We start from the raw sequence: 21,921 nt of genomic DNA on the forward strand, positions 1-21,921 counted from the left end.
GCGAGGCCAGGAGAATGGGGCGGGGCGGCGGGCTCTAACCGCCTCGGCGTGCGCTCTCAGGGCAGCATGCTGGGAGCGCGTGACGCGGCGCGGAGTGGCGGGCGCCGCGCCCAATAGCGCGCCGCCGTCGGCCGAGGGCGCCCAATGGGCGCGGGCGGAGCGGCGGGTGGGCGGCGCGGCGCCCGCGGCTGGGTAGGGTGTGAGAAGTTAGTGGCGCTGCTGCGGTGCCGTGAGGGGACGGAGACGGCTGGGCTCTGCGAGCGGCGGCGGCCCCGGATCAGCGCGATGCTCACGGACGGCACCGCCGCCCCCGTCGGCGACGAGGAGATCGACTCGGTCGCTCCCCGCGCGCCGCCCGCCGCCGAGCCGCCCGCCGCGGCCGGGCCCTCCCCGCTGGGCTTGCGGGCCGTGCGCCTCTTCGGGGAGGCCGGGCCCGGCGGGCCGGGAGGCCCCGGCGCGCCCGCGGCCGGCGAGGCCGCCCTCGACTTCAAGCTGGCGGCCGCCGTGCTGCGGAGCGGGGGCGGCGGCGGCGGCTCCGGCAGCGACGAGGACGAGGTGTCCGAGGTGAGCGATCCCGCCGGCGGGCCCGGCCCTCCCTTTCCCTCCCCTCCCCTCCCCTCCGCCGCTTCCTGACAGGCCCGGCCGGCGGCCGGGGCCGGCGCCCGCCCGCCCGCCCTGCCGCTCGCCGCGCCGGGCCCGCCGCCGCCAGCCGGGCGCTCGGCGCCGCCCCGACCGGGCGCGGGGGGCGCGGGCCGCACCACCCCCCCCCCCCCCCCCCGCGCCGGCCCGGGCCTCCCCGCCGCCATGGGCGTGAGCGGCCGCACCGGAGCCGCGGGGGCGGGGTCCCGGCAGCCCCGCACGGGCAGGGCGGCCCGGGGCCCTTCTGCTAAGGCCGGGGCGGGGGGGAAGGAGGGAGGTGGCGGCGGAGGGGGGGGGCGTCTCGGCACCGCCGCGCCTCCCGGCGGGCCCCGGGGAAAGGGGGCCGGGCGCCCCGCCGGCACTCTCCTGGGGCGGCCGGGCCCTCTGCTCGCCGCTGCCTCTCTGCGTGCGGAGGGTGGGGGAAAGATGTCTCCCGTGCTGCTGCCTCCTGACCTCGAGGAGTGGTTTCCACTTTGAACCAGGTTTGGAGGGGCAGGCGAGATCTTCCACCCAGCGGAGAACAAAGTAAAGCCTACGGCCCCGGTATCGCTGCCCTGGACTCAGGAGGAAGCATACGGGATTCCCAGACTCTGCTAAATTCCTGAGAGAGATGCATAGGGATACATATATAAGCGCTTTTATGCCGTAGAAATATTTCTTAGCCAACAAAATGGACGAGGGTAATGGAGGTGTCTTCCTTTGATCTTCCAAACCTGCAGAGAGTTTTAAGGGAAGGGCGTGGGGGAGGGACTGGAGCCTTATCCCAAACCAAATGGAGCATTGTTGGGCCTGTAAACTCGCATCTAATACTGCTTTATGTAGCCTAGGGAGAGAAGGTAAATGAAGGCTTTTATCTGTCGCTACTGCCCACTCATCCTACACCAAAGGGTGAATCTTATTTCCTTAGTTGCCTCTTTTAGAAAGAAGACTTGAGATCACAGCCGCCATCGCAGCCCTTATGTAGTCTTAGTGGAAAGCAAGAGAAAGCGGCTAGCACTTGCAAGCTTGTTGCGGTTCCAGTGTTTTGTACTTCTGTGTGCTCCTGCAGGAGGAAGAAGATGGTAGCCGAGGCGATACGTACCATTTTTTCATTGGGGGCCACGAGTGGGTGCTTCGGTGTGTGTCCATATTTCTTCTGAAGAAATGGAAGGAGGGGAGCCTGCATTCATCCTCCCATGTCTAAATTTTTTGCCTTCCGTTGATGATCCTCTTTTGTCCGGCCCTCCTGACACCTGAACTGACAGGTCTTATCTGAATAAAAAAGTGATTAAACTGATGCAGGCTCACATTTGCACTTTGCTCGTGACCACCTAACCAAAGTTAAAAACCGTGTTAAGAGCAGGATGTTTAACTAAACTAAAAATCTAATGATCAGGCAGATGAGCACTTGTATGTGAACATTCCTTGTGTGATTGGTATCCTGAACATATGATGATAGGGGATTACGTGTTCAAGTACATACCTGTTTTGGGGAGCTGGAAGGCCTGCTGTAGATAGAATAGGACGTAAGTAATTTATGAGTTTCCGCTCTCTAGGATGTCTTTCATGTCACATATTTATGTATCTTTGAAGATACAAATCAGTAGTTACAGAACGTGGAAAATGATGGGAAGTGGGCTGTATCAGAGTGTTTGTGACTCTTTAAAAGATGAGCAGAGTTCTGCTTTGAAAGCTTAGCCCTTTTGAACCCGCCCCATTATTTAAAGGATGTGAAGATTGAACAGCTAAGGTGTTTATTAAGCACTCTATTGGTCTTTTGACTAATAGCAAGTATTAAGAAAGACAGCCTATTATAAATAATGTGTCTGGGAGGTTGGCATTGAGGTCAAAAAAATAAAGGTTCCCAAACAGCTGCTAAAGTAAAATTACTCGTTTGAAAAACCTGGGAAAAGCTTTCTTGTTTAAAATATATAATAAAAAAAAAAAAGTTGGAGTTAAAACACTTGGAGATTTCCAGAGCACATGTAGAGGAGTTGGGCTGATCTCGAAGCTGAAATTGCCTGGGGAGTTCCTTCTGTCCTGTGTTTCTGGTTGTGGAGAGTAACCTGGGGAAGAAGCATGGGTGGGAAGGATGTGCCTCACATCTGTGCTGCCTTGCTGGACTACAGGGTAGGGCTGGGAGGACCAAAAGTGAATTTTTTTTTTCCAATTTTTTTTCTTCTGTATGTATGAGAACTAAAGAAGCACCTGTTGTCAGTGTTGGTTTTTGTTGTGTGTTTTTTTTTTTTTCTAAAAAAAAGAAAAGGCAATTATACTCCTTGGATGAAACATTGCAATTCTTGAACAGCACTGCTTTGAAAACCCAGTGACTGTTTGGACTGTGGTCTTGTGCCATGAGTCACTGATTTGGGTGTATGCCTTCAGCTGTTACCAGTGAGTGGAATTAGTGAGAACTAGAAGGGAGAATTAAAATAAAGTGAGTGTTTGCCATGCTATCTTGATCTGTACTTTTTTCTCTACTTTTGAAGTCATAAAAACAATGGTACAATGTTCTGTAGGCCCTGCAGTGGTATTTAGGTTTTGTATCCTTGCGTTAGTCTGAATTTAATATGCTAAAATAATTGGATTAGTCAAAATGGCAAATTAGGTAGAAAAGAAAATCATCAGGGAAGCACAGGACGAAGAGTGTAATGAAGTATTTATCTAGAGAATGAAGAGAGCAATATATTTTAGCTTAACTTTTGTTGAAAATATATTGCATTTCTTACATCAGATCTTCAAGCACTTTACAGTGGGAGTACTGTTCCCATTTTACGGGTGAAGACAGTGAAGAGTGTGTGCCACATTTATCCTGCCTTGCAGAACGGAGAGAAAAATCAAAGCTTTCTGGTTTCCTAGCTCAGTGTCCACTTACAGCAGTCACCAGGCTGCTGGGTGGGAAACCAGGGACTGAAGTGGATGCTGTATAAATGGGTTGTATCAGGTCTGCAAGGTGAAATTTAAATACGGCTGTATAGAATATTTTCTAGAATTACCAGTTAAAATTATCACATGCAAATAGAAACAGTTGCAAGCTGAAGCATGCCTTTGGGCATGGAAGGACAAGGCCAGAAGGCTTTGTGCTGTCTCTCTGTAAAACAGAGGGGAGGCCATGGTTCTCCTGGGCATTCAGAGAAACTTTGGCCATTGGCTGCAGTCTGAGAGATGAGGTGGCTTTGACCTTGGTGTAAATAGTTGCTTGGTTGCCTGCTAAGCTTGATCAGGGTTTGGACACAGCATGCAACTTGTTTAGAGTGAGCTTTTGGTGTAATTTTAAGTATGTTACTACCACTCCTTGTGAATTTTGCTGGCACTTAGTGGTGCCAAAGGCATGAGTATTAAACAGCCTCCTCCATGCTAGTTGTGAAGCCTGTAGGTCAAGGTGAAGGTGTGCTGGCAGGGTGGTGATTAATAGTGCATGTATGTGAAGTCCATAGGGTCCTTGGTGGTTGAGGGCTTCTGGCCACAGAGCATGCAGGTTCTTATCAAAAACCATCGTGGCGGAAAGCTGGGCTGTAGAAATAGAGAGTTGAAGCAAGTGATAAATATGGCAGTGTTAGTGCTCGCAGCATTGTGCAGTTTGCTGATCTGTTGTAAATCAAGTAGGAGAAGCCAGCTGTGCTGACAAAAGTACCAGAGGATCTTGGAGCTCAGTTCAGTAAGTGGCTTTTGGCGGTGAGCGTTTAAATGTAGCAATTCTCTTGCCTTCTGTAATTCAGGGGTTTGGAGGCCTTCAATGGCAACTGGAGCTCACCCACCCCTTGGCTATGGAGTCAACTCAGCTCTCAGCTTCCCTCTCCAGAGCAGGCTGCTTGCCTACACCAGCTTGCCTTACTTAAGCCTGTACCTATTGCATAAGCCTCTGGGGATATTTACATAAAGCATAATTAAAAATCAGACATAACCTACCTCCTACAATGAGTAGAATTAATAGTCAAATGGCATGCACTCCAGATCAGTTCAGTACTTGGAGATTTTGGCTGGAGCTTAATCTTTTTTTTTCCACCCCCCCCCCCCCCCCCCCCCCCCCAAATCTGAGGCCTCTTAATTTTTAAGCAGGGGTTTGAATTCAGAGTAAATACTTAGGTAGTTTGTTTTAAATTGGCAATGTAGTCTGTTAAAGTCATTGCTATGTTAGTGAACCTTCTTAACATGGCACTGCTTCTGAAATAGTATATGCAATATATCTTTGACTTCTGAGGTCAATTTAATGCTTATACAGTTTAGTTTTCTGTATTATGTTTGAAATAACGTAAATGGCAGCATTTTCTCGACCATAAGGACTAGAAATTAAAAAAATTGATGCAAATTCAGGTAGATAATATTAGGCAGAAAAGCCTTTCCTCTGAAAAACCTAAATTTCAGTTTAGCAGTTGATGTTTTTCTTATGTTGACTAGCTCTTTCAAAGTTGAGGAAGTAAGAGGTGGAGCAAAATGGAAAATTTTCTTCAAGAATTATTCACTGGTTAGAAAACAGTGAGGGATAATGGGTTCAGGTTTCCAAAAGTATTGGGATGATGCTTAAGGATGCAGATTGCTTTGTAGGGTTAGTCGGGTGTTCATTCATTCCCAGCCTGATTAGGCATTTAATTCTTGGGAAAAATCTTGGTAGATATCTCAGTAAGTTTGACGGTCTGGCCTTCAGACTAACTGGTAGCTAGAAACAGTCTGTCTAGTTACAGTTAATACTTACTATTCAGTAACACTTTAAAACGAACTGATTTCTAAAGTTCCTTGCAGAACTCTAGTTTCCCTTCAGTGCAGCTTGACCCAGTTGAGCACATGACCTAAAATAAATGTCAGCAACCGTTTTCTAATGATAGGTGTAGACAGTAAAGATGTGAAATACTACTGTATAATTATATAAATATGTGGTGCAACCCCTTGGTAGGGAGAGATTTACCAAATTTAGCAGAACATCTATATTTAGTTACAAATTTGTACATAGGTTTCAGCAGTCAACTAGTTACGGGGAGGGGGAAAGGGTTCATTTGAGCATTAATGCAAGGCAAGACTACAGCTGGTGAATCATGAGTTCTTGTGTTCTGATTTAAATTGGGGCTACCCAGCTGCTCCCCTGTGGGCTTGATGTTGGGATGCTCTCCTCTCTCCTTTCCTCCTTTCAGAAGATCCTGAAATACAGCTGTAAGGACAGCTGGGTGATGCTGTTCCAACATTGTCCTGTGCTTAGAGCTCAAACCATCCCTGCAACGTTCACTTAAAAGAAGGGTAGGTGTGGAGGGAAGGGGAATGTAAACGCACTCCTTTTTCTGTGCGCACATGTGGCCTGGCCTTTAAAACTGGGAGCAGCGACATTACTGAACTGACGTGCTTGTTGAAGGAGTTCAAAACTGGGGTTTAGACCCTGCAGGTGAGGAGGCTGCATAGCTTTGATCTTAGTAGGTCATTTTGAGTTCTTGTAACATATATGAAGATTCCTTAGAAGTATTAAGCTCTTGTTGGGGGTAAAAGTGACTCTTGGATTTAAAACAGAGGCAAGTCTGACTTACATGGAAAAAGGAACCTTTTTTAGATTTGTTTTTCACTTAAAAGTTTATGAAGCAAGAAAAATAACTTCTACATCTTGTTTGAGGACTATTTGTGGAACTTGGTGTTAAGCTCTGAAGCCTCAAGTCTTCAGTAGGGTGCTTTCATTTTCCTTCTGTGGATGCTTTCTTTCCTAATAGCAGCCCATGAACCATGCAAATACCATCTAAAGTCCTTGTGTAAAGCTTATCTCCCTAATGGGAATGTCCATGTGAGGAATGGGATACTGATACTGTAAGCAAAACTTCAGAAATCAGTGATTTATTCAAGTACTTTTGTAAATTTAGGAAGTTTTTGAAAAGTGCCTGGCCTCAGAGGTTATCTTAAATAGAAACTTTCTCACTGATACCTCATATGACCTTGGTCTTCTATGATAAGCTGAAGATTAGTTTAACTTTCAAATTATATAAATACTGGTTTTTGTAGCAACCTCGTTACTGCGGTCTGTGTTATAAAACTGTGCTGCCTCTGAATAAGAGGAAAAAATGGGTACAGGTGAATTAATATTTGGATTTAAGGGTTCATTTTGTTAGGATGATATGCTTGTCTGAGCTCTAACTGTTTGGTATACCTCCAATAGATAGTTTCTGTGGGTTTTTTTGGTTTGGTTTTGTTGTTTGTTCCCCCCTGCTGACAACTAGCTCTCCCTTTTTGTTGTGTAGGTGCAGAGGTTTCATTTTGCATATTTTTGGAGGAATGCTGAACAAGTGAAATTTATGGAAATGCATCCTATCGGAGGATAATGTCTTCCTTTTACTCTTGCAACTCATTACTTAAGAATATTTTCTTAGGTAACATCAATTGTTTGGAAGTTTTATAAAATACTAGATTTTTTTCTCAATTTTGGCAGTATTGTGCATCTTCTGTTCAAGTGCATCTTCTGTTCAAATGCATCTAGAAAACACTTATTACTGTGAAACATAAATAAAAGAATTGGTCCTGTGCTGGATCCTGTTACTTCTTAATTGCTTCTCAGGGGATGAGACCACTTACTCATTTTTGCCTTTTGCTTCTAAGAGGGAGTCGTACAGATTTTTTTTTTTTTTTTAGAACTGCTTTTCGTCTTTAGCTCTTCCAAAGCATCCCAGAATCTGAAGGAAAAGTGTCCTAGACTCAGAGGGGTTACTTACTCATGGTTGAGTTACTATGTTGTGTTTGTCAGAATGCTGGTGGTAAGTGAGAAGGAACGTGTGTGGCTGGCTTTTCTGACCAGGGGAAGTTTTGAAAGTTACCTAACTGTATATCCATCCTGCAGGAAAAATTATTCCCTATCTGTCAAGTAAAAAAAAAGGATGTTTCACTGGCTGATGAACAGTGGGACAACTGAAAAGCACTTCTCTGGTTGTTTTAGCGTTTCATAGGTGTTAAGTTTCAGCTAGGTACATAAGTTATTCTCATTTGCTGTCAGTAAAACACAGAGATTACTAATTAACTAAGATTTTCTTCTAGGAAAATCCCTAACCCTGTTGAACTGTGCCCTTTCCAAAATCATGAATAAAAGTAATGGCGTCACATGGCGGGTAGGTAGTAAATCAGTCGTATTTCAAACCAAGGGAAAAGAGGAGATCAGCTTTCAGGGCTGAATGGTCTACTTTGGAGCCATGTTCCTTGATCATGGTGGCTTCAGAGCATCACCTGTTTGGAGCATGTGTTTGTCCACAGCGTGGCCAGGTAGCCAGGGGAAAAGGGAGTCTGTGAAGTGGATGCTTAACATTTAGGATTTGTTTGGTAGGGTAAACTCAATACCTTATAGGGATGTACATCTTTTCATTGTTTCTCTAAAATAATTACATTTTAAAGCCCTTTTACTGCTACATCTTGAGTTTTCAGTGGATCGTATTTTAGATAGGCATCTCTGCTACGTTATTCATCATGATAGTTTCTTTTCAATGGCAAACTGATGGATCAGTAGTTACATTATGGTTTCTGCTGGTTTTGCAGTAGTAGAGCACGGACAAACCTGTTTATACAAGCCTTGAAAAAATAGCTACCACTAGCCTCAGCTCTGAGAATAACAGAAAGCCCAGTATGATTTTCAGTTTGGTATAAGCTTCTAGATAACTTGAAGTTAATTATTCACTTTAAATGCTGAGACTCCTCTCAGACATATAGCTTGGCCTGAGAACAGATCATTGAATTACTAGACTGGGCTACATTCATCGGATCCACTTGTATGACTTTAAGCACTGTGTCCCTTTGGATTGACAAGAGGTGTTAAAAGGTCACTCCCAACAAGGTGGCTTAGAATACTTGCCATCTTGGGTGGGTGTGAGCTTTTACATCAACAAATAAATGCATTTGTTCATCTTCTGTTTTGAAGTTTCTTTTGCTTTGTTTTCATGCCTGGGATTTAATACTTGAGCAAGGATCCCACCCTGAAAGCCCTGGCTAAATTGATGCAACAATCCTGTTTTATATTCTAATAAATCAGAATATTGAGTAATGTCTGCTGTTCCTTGGTTTGAGGTGAGGAAAGAAGAGGGTCTATTTCTGCAGGATTATTAGATAGAAAAAGTAGGGCATGAGGGAATCTTAAAGCACATGGAGAAGATGGAGCACTGAAAGCATGATTCAGAGTGGACTGAGATATAATATGTGAAAATAAGGAGTGCTTAGTGTAGGTGCGGCTTGTTTATTTTAGTAAGGTTTACTGGTCTACATTCAATGGTTTTCTTCAGTATGAAGACTGTATATGTCAAGAACAGGCACTTGATTTTCTGGGATTCATGTGAATTTTGAATATATTTCAATTGTCAGTTCCAGTTCTGTAAATGGCAGCTCCTTGCTGCAAAAGATTCTCTTGTACATCAGGAAAACTTACTCATAATTATTTTTGTTTATCAGACATTGAATACGTGATGGCTGCAGGCTGGTTTTTGACAGTTTTGTGATGGCAGTTCGTTGTTTGTTTTTTTTTTCAATAGTGACTGAAATGAGTAATGCTTTCTTTTCTGCTATACGGAGAAACTTTTTAATGTTGCCAGCCTCTTGTACCAAGAGGACTCAACCTGTGTGTTTTGTGGCTTAGTTTTTTTGAAGGTTAACTGGGGGTGCAGTGATGTCTTGGGCTTGTTGTGGAACAGTGTTTTAATAAAAGTGAATTGGAGATTTCTTGTTTGTGGAAGAACCATAAATTGGACAGCTCTGTCCAGAAGCATGTGATAAGGTGGAGTTTGTAGTATTCAAAACTACTTGAATTGGCATAAGGATATCTAGTATCAGTTGATTGCTTGAGAGAAATTAGGTAAGTGGTTAAATTTACGTGAAGCATCTGACAGATGCTTGCTCATGAATGCCTGCTTATGCGTTTAGTATTGGCGCAAGAAAATTGAAAACCCAGGATCAACGATCTCTGGCATGGAAGAGTAGTCCCATAAAATGTTAATTCTGATTTATTGTTTTATCTGCGTGTTTCAAATACTAGCCATAATTTTGAGAATTGACTAGTGACTTGGGGTGCCAGGCTTGAGAGATCCTTCGATGGGGCTGGACTGAGCAGGGAGGAGCTGCCATACAAATGTCAGGCCTCTCTCATGTCTGGTTGTCTCACCCACCGTTCTAGCCAGCTTAAGTTAATGCTGAGATCAGTTTGAGTGTGTGCTAACACATCAAGAACATATGGCACAGTTTTATACATAAATGTCAGACTTCTGGACCACAGAGCATGTGTGTGTGTGAGAGGCACTTTCCTTGTCTCCAGTGACAAAGCATAAAGCTGTGTCCATCTTTATTTACATTGTATCTATAGCAGTGTTTGCAAAATGAACCTGTGTTTTTAAATGAACTTATCACAGCCCAGATCCTGTAGCTGCTTGTTTCATTATCTGATAATTGCTTAATATATATTGGAATAAAGGCTGTGCTTTAGATAATCCTGCCTCAAGTTAGTCAACTTCCTATTGTAATTGGAGCTAAATAGATTTGCACCCCTCCTCTCCCTCACCCTCCCAGTTTAATTTACTGCCTACAAAACTGTTGTTGTAGACTGCTAAGCTAAGGTGGGGTGCAGGTACGAACAGCTCCACTTAAATGTGGGGGGCAGTCGGGTTTGTAGCCTCAAAGGGAGCTGAGCTGATCTAATGGCTTGCTGTTCCCAGAAGAATGGTGTTCCAGCTTATCAGACCCCTTTGTAAGTCCATGAAATTCAGTAAAGTGGTAGAAAGTTATTTGCTCCCTGCCTGCCCCCGCCCCGAGTTTTCTCCCTTTTTGATGTGTTAAATCAACCCATGAAAGTGTCTGATAGCTGCCTGACTTGTTCCAAGATGAGCAGTGACTGGAAGTGATGTTTCAGATACTGTATGCTTTCTCCATTGAGGTGGCGGTGTCCCCAAGCACCCTGTAACTCCCCTGGGTTGTTAGGGTACTTTGTAATCACGACATCCGTAGGGCTGGCACTGGAAGATGATCCTTTGGTGATTCACAGATCTTAGCGGCTTCTGTCTTCTTGGGCTGAAACTTTTTTTTATTGAAGAAACTGTCTTCAGAAATTACAGTTCAAGCCTAACAGAGTGGGTATGGTCTTATTCATTAATTATGTCTGAATTGTTGTTTAGATTGATTATATGTTGTTCCTATGTACTGACTCTGAAGTACTTCTCTGAAATGTTTGTTTCTCTATCTTTGAAGTGCCAAGAAAGGGTAGTGTACTGAGGTCCCACTGAAAGGTGTTGTGAAAATACCTGCATTTGTGTGTGGTTTTTCCTTTTCCTTTATGCCATCGCTTGAAACTGAAATAATAATGCTAGGAAGATATCTTAAGTAGATGCAAAAATGTTTGACTGGCATGGCTGGGGTGGGGGGTGGGGGGGAGTGTTGAAAAGTACATTTTAAGGTAAACCAAAGCCAGGCCTTTTGCTGACGTGAAGAATCTACGCAAGGGGTGTGGTGGTGCACTTGTCACAGGAAGCTCCTAAGAGTGCCATGTCAGTGACAAAGTCCTTCACTTTACTTTCTCCTTGGAATAATTATGTTTAATAGTTTTGAAGCTGACATTCTTTATATGTACAGTTTAAAGAGGTTTGATGTCAAATTTGAAATACAAATAAGTCTTAACTTAGTATTATGGTATCTGTTGTCCTATCAGTATTCCCCAGAACTTTTAGAGCAGGATTACAAGTAGTAATCAGATATTGGCATTCAGTGTAATAAAGGACATGACAACATAAATTGTCGGAGGTTGGGTTTATCAGACAAAACCACAGTATCTTCCTAGTGTGATGCTAACAGACCATTGCACATCTTGTTAATTACGGAATGAAAATAGTTTAAATATAGATGATCTATTTCTACTTTGTAGGCATGAACTTTCAGCCTGACCTACAGGCCTATATTAGCCTTAAGTAAGCTAAGGTCCCTCTGCATATATTCAGATGTATTTATACACAAGTCCAAATGGAATTGTTATAGAAATAATTAGGAAGGGTTACCTAACACAAAAGAGAAAATCAGGTAGTTGTTTATTTGCATAATAGATAGGAGTTTAGGAGTCCTAGTCAAGGGCTTGGGTCCTCAGTATTTGTAGACGCTCCACAAACACAGAACAAGGAGTGTTGTTACCCCAGAAAAGTGTTCCTAACTTGGGGTGTATCCGGAAAATACAAGTTCAAGGAAATGATTTAATAGCAGCTTTCTCTTTCCTATCAACAATTTTTGTGAAGATAGTCTTCCCAGAAGTACTAGTTTGGCATGAATGGAAGGAGAAGGTAGAACGAGCTGTCTCTGCTGCTGCCCTTGCCTGCAGGAAGGGGAGGAGGAGAGAATGGTGCTGGTACAGCTACAACAGGCAGCTTTTCCATCGTCTGTAGCCTGTGTCAGTAACAGGCTCTTTGTGAGCAGGTTCGGGCTATTCTGGGTAAAGTGCTTTTTTTTGCAGGAGTGCAATGTAGGAAAGATCAGTTTAGACTTAATATTAGAAATGTGTTTCTAACCCCATATATCATTGCCCATCTTGCAAGAATTGCTAGTGTTAGTTGTGATGTTAGTGCTTGCAAAGTCTTTATGCCTTTACATACCCCTGACCTGAGGTAAACTCAATCATGGTATTAACATATAAATACTGATGTAGTTGGGTCCAAATAGCTGTGAATGTAGCTGCTATGGAGGGAGGAACCAGTGGTGTAACTGGATCTGCAGAGCTGTGAGGCTGCAGCAGTCCTTGGCAGAGCTTCAGGAAAGGTCCATCATTCCCGTGGATGAGTGTGAAACACGATGATATAGTGAAGTACGCTGATGTGCAGCACCCTGTACTCAGGTCCCATGCAGCTAGCGGCTTTTTTGGTTTTTGATTGGGAATTATTCCTAGTTGCAATTGTTCTGGCAGTTACAATAATGTCTTGAATCCATGTGTTCCTAATAAGCCTTACCGAGTAAGATGCTTATTAATTGCCCAAAGCAGCTCGCAAAATAATCCAAAAATAGCACAGTGACTGGTTACTCTATCACTTTGCTGCAGATCTGATTAGGATAGAGCAGAGTGCCTAAATTTTGCCACATGAGCAGTGTATTGAGTCTTCCAGGAATGCTAACATGAAATCTGTTTGGGTTTTTTGTTTGCTTGTGTTGTTTTTCAGTTTTTTTTGCAAAGTTTATTTTTTTTGTTTAAAAATTAAAATTTGTTTGATCTATTTGGGGTAATTTGATTTAAAAAAATTTAAAAATTACTAATATGTGATCATTGCAGGTCACTTCCATTCACAGGAGACATCTGGTTGATTAGGTAATTTCTTACTCTGCTATTAGTGATAAGGTTCATCCTCTCTAGCCTCATCTTCATGTGTGAGAAACCGCATTGATTTACAGAAATGTCAGACGTTCTGACTTGAAAATGCATTGAAACTTGTTCTGGGAGACTGGCAATGGTACAGCTATTTTAACATTTTGCATATGGATTTTCAGTATTTTCACACTCAAGTTATATTTGTATTGTGGGTATGTTATTAAGCTCTTACTAAAAATCAAAACAAAAACTAAAAATTGATGCTCAACATGTGCAGAAATAATGAAAGCAGCTGCCTTTTCTTGCTGTGATATAAAACTAAGATGAAAATACTGTATATGAAGCAAGATTTTTGTGTGAGACTTTAAATGTGTGAGGTTTCTGGAAGTACAGTTGCAAACCTAAAGAAGAGCTGAAAGGCAGTAAGAGTTGAAAAGAGTGGTGAAAAGAACAGACTGCACCAGTACTACCCAGCTTGTACCCTAAGTAAAAGCTGTATCTGTAATTCACTTTAATAAGTAGTATTTGCATAATCAATGTTAAAAAGACAGACTTTTTTAGAGGTTCTTGTAAGCAAAATGTACCTCCTGTTGGGGGGAGAGAGAGAAGTTCCTTGCAAGTTGATAGAGTATTTGTGAATGGTGAATTAACACTGATTTAGGTTCAGGAGGTGTATTGTTGCGGGTAATGTCCTGTAAATATATACAAGTGAGCTTGGGGTGGCAGGAGTCAGGGAGAAGATGGTCCATATCTTTACCTAAGTGTCAAAAAAATGAAGTTTTAAAACTTGCAGTGGGACAGCTTCTGGAAGGTTGATGCAAGGCTGATGTGCTTACCTTTGCCTGGGTGTTGTCAGGCTGTTTCTTGAGGCTGAAAGTTAAGGCTTGCCAGAAGCCACTTTGCACGTTTCTGCAGTATTTATTGCTCGTAAGTGCAGTTACTTCAGTGGTAGGTAGCATTTTTACCCCTTTTGGTATGTCTTCAAAAGGGAGGACTGCTGTTAAATTTAGTGGTGTAATTGAAAAAGAGAAAAGTCCATTAGCATGTAATAAAATTTCTTGTATGTAGTTCTCAGCTATATATAATGAATAGTCACTTATGCACACAGTGAGATTTTGCTGCCAGTCACCATGTCACACAAACGTTGTTGCAATAATATTTCTAGCACATTGGTGAGGCAGATTGCCTTGTGTAGTCTTGGGGGAGAAAATGAAATACCCTGAAGTACTCCTGTAGATAAGGGTGAACTTTTCCAGAAGTCAGTTTTGCATCAGAGCTTACGCCAGCAGGGAGTCCTTAAACTGGCTGGATAGACATAACCTGGAATCTGAGTTCTGCAGAGGGGAATCTTACTGTAGGGATACATTTTGGTGTGAGTTGTAAATAGCTCTTCTTCATTTGTAGTAAAAATGTGTATCACTGGTTTAGGTCACTAATTTTCTGCTTGTTTAATGTTCAACTCTTTCTCCCAGTGACAGTTCTCTTATTTTAGGACTGTCGTCTGGACTAATCTAGAAATCTTGCTGCTTTGAGTCCTAAATCATAGCCTGCTGTCTTAGCTTTTAGTATTTGTGCCTTGGCACATAAGATATAACAACTGTAGCTAGCTCTTTCTCCCTGATGCCCGTTGTATTCATACGTTAGCGCTGCATTTCCCTGGACACCCACGGATTGGCTTGGACACCAGGGGATAATGTTACAGAACATTTACATATCAAAAAGGGGAAGAAACTAACACAAGTTGCTCTTGAATAGCGGTGCTCTATGTAGATCTCCAGACTCTTGTTAACATTTTTCACACAATGGGGCACTTAATGAATTTGCAGATGGTGTGATTTGATTTTTTTTTTTTTAAAGTATAAACTATCCCTTTCTTAAGGTGTTGTGGGTGTTGTGTGATAGGGCTGAATATGATGATAGTTTACTGCTGATGTGAGAAAGATAGGGGAAAGTATTAGGGGAAAACAGAAAGGAAGTTGAGACTGGGGCATGAAGTGGGAAAGGGCAGCAATGATTGTATAATGAGCATGTCTCATTTCTATGGTGTATTTAAGGCACTGATAGTGTTGAACAGATAAGGTCTAATTATGAAATTGTGGGGTTTTTATCTTAAAATATTACTGAAAATAGAGGAGATTATGTCTGAACTTGGGACAGATTCTGAAATGTAGTTCTGCTCTCATTAGAGTATGAGTCAGGTATTCTCCTTGTTTACTCTGGCAAGCTGTCATAAAACTACAGTGTGTTATGTTGAGTAATTCTATGAGCTTGTATTTGGAGATCATGCGGGCCACTGGTGGGACAGCATTATAGCTGCTCAGTTGGAATACCTGGCTGCTTAGTTGTTCCACGTATCTGTTCTTGTCTAGAAAACATTGATGACTGAGGTGATACTAAGTGCCAGCTTGGAAACAGATGTTTTGGGTTTGAGTTTTAGTGAACTATTGTGTTTCTACTCAAACCAAACAAAATCCTTGTTCTAAGTTAGTTGAAATTACTTTTAAAATAGAACTGAAAGGCATCTTGGGAAACCATTCAGTCCCTCCCTGGCTCTCAGGTAGGTTCAGCTATACCAAAGTCATTACTGATGGCTTTTTTAATAACAAGGTAGACAGACTTCTGGTGACAAAGATGCTATAGCCTCTTGTGGCAGTCTGTTTTGGTGGTTAACTGTCCAAACGTGTAACATTTTTTCAATATTTAATCTGAGTTGCCCTTACTGTAGTTTTAAGATCTTGTTAGTTGTAATTTTTACATTAAACTGTTTTTCATGTAGAGTTTTTTCTTTTGTGATTTCAACTACCTTTTCAGCGAGTTGATCGCATGATTTTTACAGTTGTGTCCTATAATCTATACAGTTAAAACATGATTATGATAGTACAGTTAAATTATTTTGTGTTTTTACTAACATTATAGGTTTAGTATAAAACTTAAAAAATGGTAAAATTCTTTTTCTAACTTGGCAAACAGGTTGAATCATTTATTTTGGACCAAGAAGATCTTGATAATCCAGTGCTTAAAACCACGTCGGAGTTATTCTTATCGAGTGCTGCAGAAGGTGCGGACTTGAGGACTGTGGATCCAGAAACACAAGCAAGACTAGAAGCCTTACTGGAGGCAGCAGGTACTTTCTTTATATAGTTTTTTTCTGAACTTAACTTGCATACCGATCTGGCAACCTGTAAATTTTGACCCTGGTGAAACACTGACAAATCTGGAAAGTTACCATGATGATGGGGAGCAGAACATGGAAAACAAGCTCGTATTTCTTACAGCTCTTGAGGGTTGCTAGGTCCACTCTTTCTGTACATAGAAAGTTAGAAGAGTTAATTTGAATTAAATGGTATTTCATTGATCAGATGAGACAACACATGTGTTACCAGAGGGAGGATTAAAGGGGAGAGAATGGAAGGAAGTAGACTTGCTAAAATGACATTTTTTTTTCTGCTGCTTTGGTCAATATATAATTATTAATTCATTACTCCAGAAATTTACAGGTGAAATACTTGTTTCTCTGGTTTTACTTTCACAAAAATATTTTTCCATTCTGTGTTTGAGATATGACTGTTGGGAAACGCATATTTAATGTTCATGTTTCAGAACCAGACTAGATGAACATAGTGCTACTACATTTGTTACTTTTATAGCGAAGGTTTGTGACTTTGGTGTTTACAATGGATTTGAAAATTATCAGTTTCAGAATTCCAAGGACAAAAAGATGTAAAAACCCTGCCTTGAAACAAAACCCTGCCATTATGGGCGCATACTCAGAGTAGTAGTAGTGTGTGCTGAAATTGGAGTTTTCAGACTTTAGCTTTGAACACACTTAAGAGCTAGATAAAATAGCATTTATTTGCAGGTGTTTAGATGTAAAGCTATGTAGAGTCTCAAAGGAGAACTGCATTCTGAGGAAGCAAAGCAGGGGAAAGGGACTCAGGCTTTGGGCTCTCTTTGAATTTTGAATTTGAAAAAAACCCCAACTTAGAACATAGCATACCTTTTGTCAGCAGGAAGTTGCAGCAGCAGACTAATTAAAGGTGGTCCCCTAAAATTATTCTAACCTGATATAACTCTTGGGGACCAAACTTTGCTTTGCAGGGAAGATAGACTATTTCTGGGATACATCTGGACACTAAGAGAATTTGAATAATCTGATCCTTTTTTAAGCACTTTTAAAAATGAAAATCAGTTTCTGTTTCTCTCATGTACCTGGTGACTGGTGTGTTCTAAAACTTACTGCTAGCTTTATAAATTGTCAGTGGAGATGTCTGATGGCTAGTGTTAACGAGGGCACTCAGTCTCTGATGTATGTGCTTACATCTAGGGTTGCAGTGTTCAAAATGATTTCACGGTATTTAACAAATCTAGGAGGTACCATTGCTTCTTGAAATGCCTGTGAGAATGCTTTCTTTAGATTTCTAAGCAGTAGCTGGCCGCTTGGCCCTGGGATTAGATGATTTGTTTTTAAGCTGAGGTTTCCATGCTTTGATTCCCTGAGTGCTTGGAGTAGGGATGTAGAAACTGGACAGAACAGAAGGAATCTGGAAAGAAAAGCAAATCAAGAAAAGAGTGCTTTTGTTTGGGGGCTCCATCTCCCTCTCTAAAAAGACTGGACAAAATTAATGCCAGTTGATGAATGTGCGAGATCAAAAGACTGAAAATACTGTTAAGAAAGTCCTCTAGTTAAGCAGTACTTGTCTTTCCCACTGTGAGTTTGGACACTAAAAATATCATTAGGCTAACCTAAAGAAGACACTGAGAATCTGGTAGTTTATTATTAAAAGCCGTAATTTGAAAGTGATTGAAAAAGAAGCTAGTGTTTCTGGGAGGTGTTGTAATATCTTCACTGGATTTCTCTGGCTGGTTTGGCTGAAAATACCCTTTCTAACTAACCTTAAGTGAGCTTCTAGGTTTACATCATGGCAACAAAGTGGCCTAGTGTTGGGACTTTTTATTGTTTTGTAGTTTGGCAAAAGCAAGTGATTTCTCTTGTTATGTTAGTCCCCAGTGTTAAGGATAGCTTGCAAAAGTAGATGGCAGAACTATTGCTCGAACAAGTAGTTTAGCTATGGCCTTGGCTGATGTGGTTTCCAGGGTAGCTTGGCCTTTGTTGTCATGATCCCCTCTCCTGTGGGAGGCTTGACCCTAACTTACAATCTAGAGGAAAATCGGTCTTGCATTTAGTGTCTCGATTTCTTAGGGTTTCTCACATGTAGGGTTTGTGCCTGTGTCATTAGGATCTTAATGAGTATGACTTGCAAAACTAGTTTTGCTCATTCTTCATGAATCCTTTAATGCTCAGATCTCACATGGACATGCTGTTCATTAATTCTGGCAGGTAAGTTCTAGCAACTACATCCAGATGGGATGATGTTCTTCAAATTACTTATGCAGAAGTGGTTTTCAACCATTGCACTCTTTTAAGATATGTGGGAGTTTTGTTTTTAAGTAGCTGTCTTGATTTGAGAGCTGGTTAGGCCTGTATATGCAACTGTGGAGGCCAGAGGTTAGTTGAACTGCTTAAAAATGTTTCTATACGTTATATTTACCCATCACAAGAGTGCTGGATAATTTTTTTTTTTTTTTTTGCAATTCAGCTTGTTTATTCTGTTTCCAAGAGGACTTAAAATATTTTGTGGTTTTGGATGCTGAGGGTGACAGTCTTAAGTAGAGTTTCTAGCAAGAGGGTTGTGCCTCGCCCCCCGTAACATAGCAGCAAGTATACACAGACATACATACGTACATGTGCACACAAACAGTGGTTAGATTCCTTATGTTTACTAGGTCCTCTGAAAACCTGGCTGATTAGCTTTAGTTTGGACAACCGTACTTCCTTCCGTAGTCTGTTTAAGCAAAGCGCAGGCACTTTGTTAATGAACAACTATCTTTAAACAACTGTCAGCAATTGTATTATTTCACAAAAAAACTAATTTTACATTCTGAAGGAGAGACTTCACTGTTCTGTGAACATCATAAATATGAGTTGTTTTCATCTTCAGAAATGGAAGATAAATTAAAACAATTGAATCCTGTTCTTTGGGAAGTTATCCTAAACAAACCAAGTCTTTTGTATACCTTCCTTCAGTTTGACTCCTAGTAGCAAAGAAGGGATTTATAGGTAAAATAGCCTATGGAAAGAGAACCATACTGTTCAGAGATGTTTCTGTTTTTCAGACTGTAATTAAACAGATTCTTAGCATTCTGACAGTGGATTCATGTTCTGCACTAGAAAAGTTCAGCTCCACTGCTAATTAGGGGACTTGATTTCTTAAAATAATATTCCAGCTCTGAAGAATCGTGGTTCTTCTGTGGATCTTCAGTAAGGTTGCCTATTAAATTTCCGTTTTAGGGACAGTAGTTGACTGCTGGAGGATGAGAGCTCTTTGCTGCTGTGAATGAACGGTTACAGCCTTCAGAGCTCTTGCTCTTCTTGGCAGGTTCCTCTGTGGGTCCCTCAACATGTGTTCTTAAAAGGGCAAACTCGCCTCCAAAGACTTGGGGAAAGTTTAACAGGTTAAAGCTCTTTCATTTTCTGGTCCCGCCTTTTATAGGCATCAGGAAGGGGAAATAACTTATGTAGTGCAGTCTTCTTTCTGGAGTACAGGTTGTTTCTTAAAGAGGCTGGAGAAAGGTGTTGGTTGAAGCATGTGGTCATGTAAACATCCCGGATGCCGGTTTGGTGTATTTTGCACTCAAAACACAGAATTCCACAGAAAGTTGTAAAACATCAAAATGTTAATCCCTGCAGTTAAAATACCCTGTTCATAGTGTTGCAGCATGGTTTTGCTTAGTTTTCTGGGAAGTGACGTAGAATGTTACTGAACTGATTTTTACCTTGAAGTAGCTTGGGTGCCTGTATCCTTACCAGCAGAGCTTTTGAGCATGTTCCTTCTCAATATGAATGTTGAAGCACTTTGACAATGAAGCATCAAAAAATAGAGGCAGAAGAAAGTGGTAAAGAAACTCTTTGTCTAGCATTGGAGCACTTGGTGTTCCTGTTGATTATCTACACAGGGAGGAGTTTTGTTAGCAGTGAGTTCTTCAGAAGTCCTACTGTTGTTTATAAGGAGGCTTGTGAGGAAAATCAGGGTATTTTGGAGAGGAACCATGTTCAGCCCAGGTTTGCTTAATGAAATGGATGTGAGTAGTCCATCCTTATGTTCAAACAGGGAGCAGAGTTATATACATACTTCTCTTCTGTTGAAATACAGGATTAAAGGTGACTAGAGAGTGTGTATTTGACACTTTGTAGGATTAAATGCAGTGTAAATGGTGAAAGAGAAATCTAGTTTTAGTAACAAGTGTCTTTTAATGCCTGGTGAATTGCAGTAGCTGATTCAGGCATGAGGGCCTGATACTGCTCTTTGGAAAGCTGGTAGGATGAGCTGGGTGAGGGGGGAATGGGTTGTGTATTCTGGAACTGGGGAAGGCAAAAAGTGGAAGTAATCACCTACTTAGTGGAAATACAGAACACAGGTCAAAATATGAATGGGCCCAGATAAAATCTGCCTGCTTTAGGATAAACTGAAAGGATAGAGTGAGATTCAGCAATTGTAAAATTGAATGCTTTCCAGTGTGTGTATGTGTATCTCTATATTTACTCACTTGCCAAGCTGTTGACCAAACCTGCTTTTTTTTTTTGTTTTTTTGTGATGTGACCAAACCCATTCATTATTCACTAACAGCAAGGGTTTGGTTTTTTTTTTTATTATTAAGATAAAATAAAGAGAACTATATTTGTTTCCCCCAACATTAGAGGACTTGAATGTGACAAGATAGACCTGTGATCCAGCACTACTGGGGAGTGAGCTGTGGTCTAAAAGAACAGTTCAAAAGATGCACAGCTTGCTTTCATCCTGCATCAGAGAGACCCCTTGGAAAGCGGCAGAGACTGGGCTAGATAAATTCTTTGATCATGTTGTTTATGATCAGTAAGATTCATGTGTGGACCTGGTGTTTCATTTCTTAGGGATGATGAGTAACTTAGTTGTGATTTAAATGGAGGTGGGCATCAAATCCATTAGAAACTTAATCTCTGAAGAGTTATTCAAGCTCCACTTCAAACTGTAAAAGTTGAAGGCTGCAGAAAGCGGACAATTCATGTTTGTCAGTTTAATGGCTGCACCCCTGTGCTTGTGGAATGTAACAAATACATTTCTAGGTCTGTATTGGTGGTTTTGAATAAAAAAGAAAAATAGGGCCTTTATTGGGGGGAATTTGAGAGACAATTGCTGGAATTTGAACAAAGATGGAACTTTATTGTAAAAATGTAGCAATATCAAATTTGAAGTTGTTTAGCCACCTTCAACATGGCAAAAGTCTTACCTTAGTCCAACTGTTTTGACTGATACTTTTTTTTTTTAAACCAGGAAAGGCTTTTCACCCTAATTTGATCTGTTCTGAAATACTTGGTGTTACATGGACACAGTATACAAATCAAATAAGAGAAACAGTTTTCATTAAGAAAGTTTGAGTAGACTTCATTCTAGGCCTTTCTTTAGAGATCAAAGCTGTACTACTGCTAAAATCACCACTGTCTTGTTAACTGGAAAACTTTTGCCTTTTTTGATACTGGCACATTACAGTGACTTGCTCATTTTCTTTCTTCACCACCTAAAGATTCAGAGTGGGAAGGAATATATGGTATGTGAAATGTACAGATGTGTTGTGCTTTTGAGTAAGTTGGATAAACTGTCTGAATTTTGTGCATGTAATTGAATTACTAATATTATATTTTTCTGAGGTTTTGCATGATTTAAATATTTTTTTCTAATCTAGTAGGCTTTTAGATTAGAAAAAGTCTAGTCTAATCCTGCTCTTAGTCAAATTAACTTCTATACTTTGAAAGTGCGTTAAATGTACTAGCTTCATATTCTTTGGCTCTTTTTCAGTTGGGTTTTGCCGTGAAGAACAGTTTCATTGTCATAACACTCGAATTGATGCTTTTAGGTATCAGGCAGCTAAGTTATCTTACCAGATCTGAACACTATGCTTTTGGAATTCTTTGGCAAAGATATATTCTGAGATTTTTTAACTTTTCT

General features: G+C 41.4%; 1 protein-coding gene across 6 annotated transcripts in view; it reads left to right on the forward strand.

Moving 5' to 3' along the window:
- The first annotated feature begins 129 nt into the window (after nt 1–129).
- The window catches only part of ANKHD1 (ankyrin repeat and KH domain containing 1), a 116,348-nt gene continuing 94,556 nt past the window's right edge, over nt 130–21,921 (forward strand). For all 6 annotated transcript variants that reach the window (XM_052772218.1, XM_052772220.1, XM_052772221.1 and 3 more), the window contains exons 1-2: nt 130–564; nt 15,851–16,004. In XM_052772218.1, the coding sequence (XP_052628178.1) occupies nt 145–564; nt 15,851–16,004 (574 nt within the window). In that variant the 5' untranslated portion in view covers nt 130–144. The remainder of the gene's footprint in view (nt 565–15,850; nt 16,005–21,921) is intronic.

The sequence above is a fragment of the Harpia harpyja genome, chromosome 20 (assembly GCF_026419915.1).
Source record: "Harpia harpyja isolate bHarHar1 chromosome 20, bHarHar1 primary haplotype, whole genome shotgun sequence".
NCBI classification, from domain to species: domain Eukaryota; kingdom Metazoa; phylum Chordata; class Aves; order Accipitriformes; family Accipitridae; genus Harpia; species Harpia harpyja.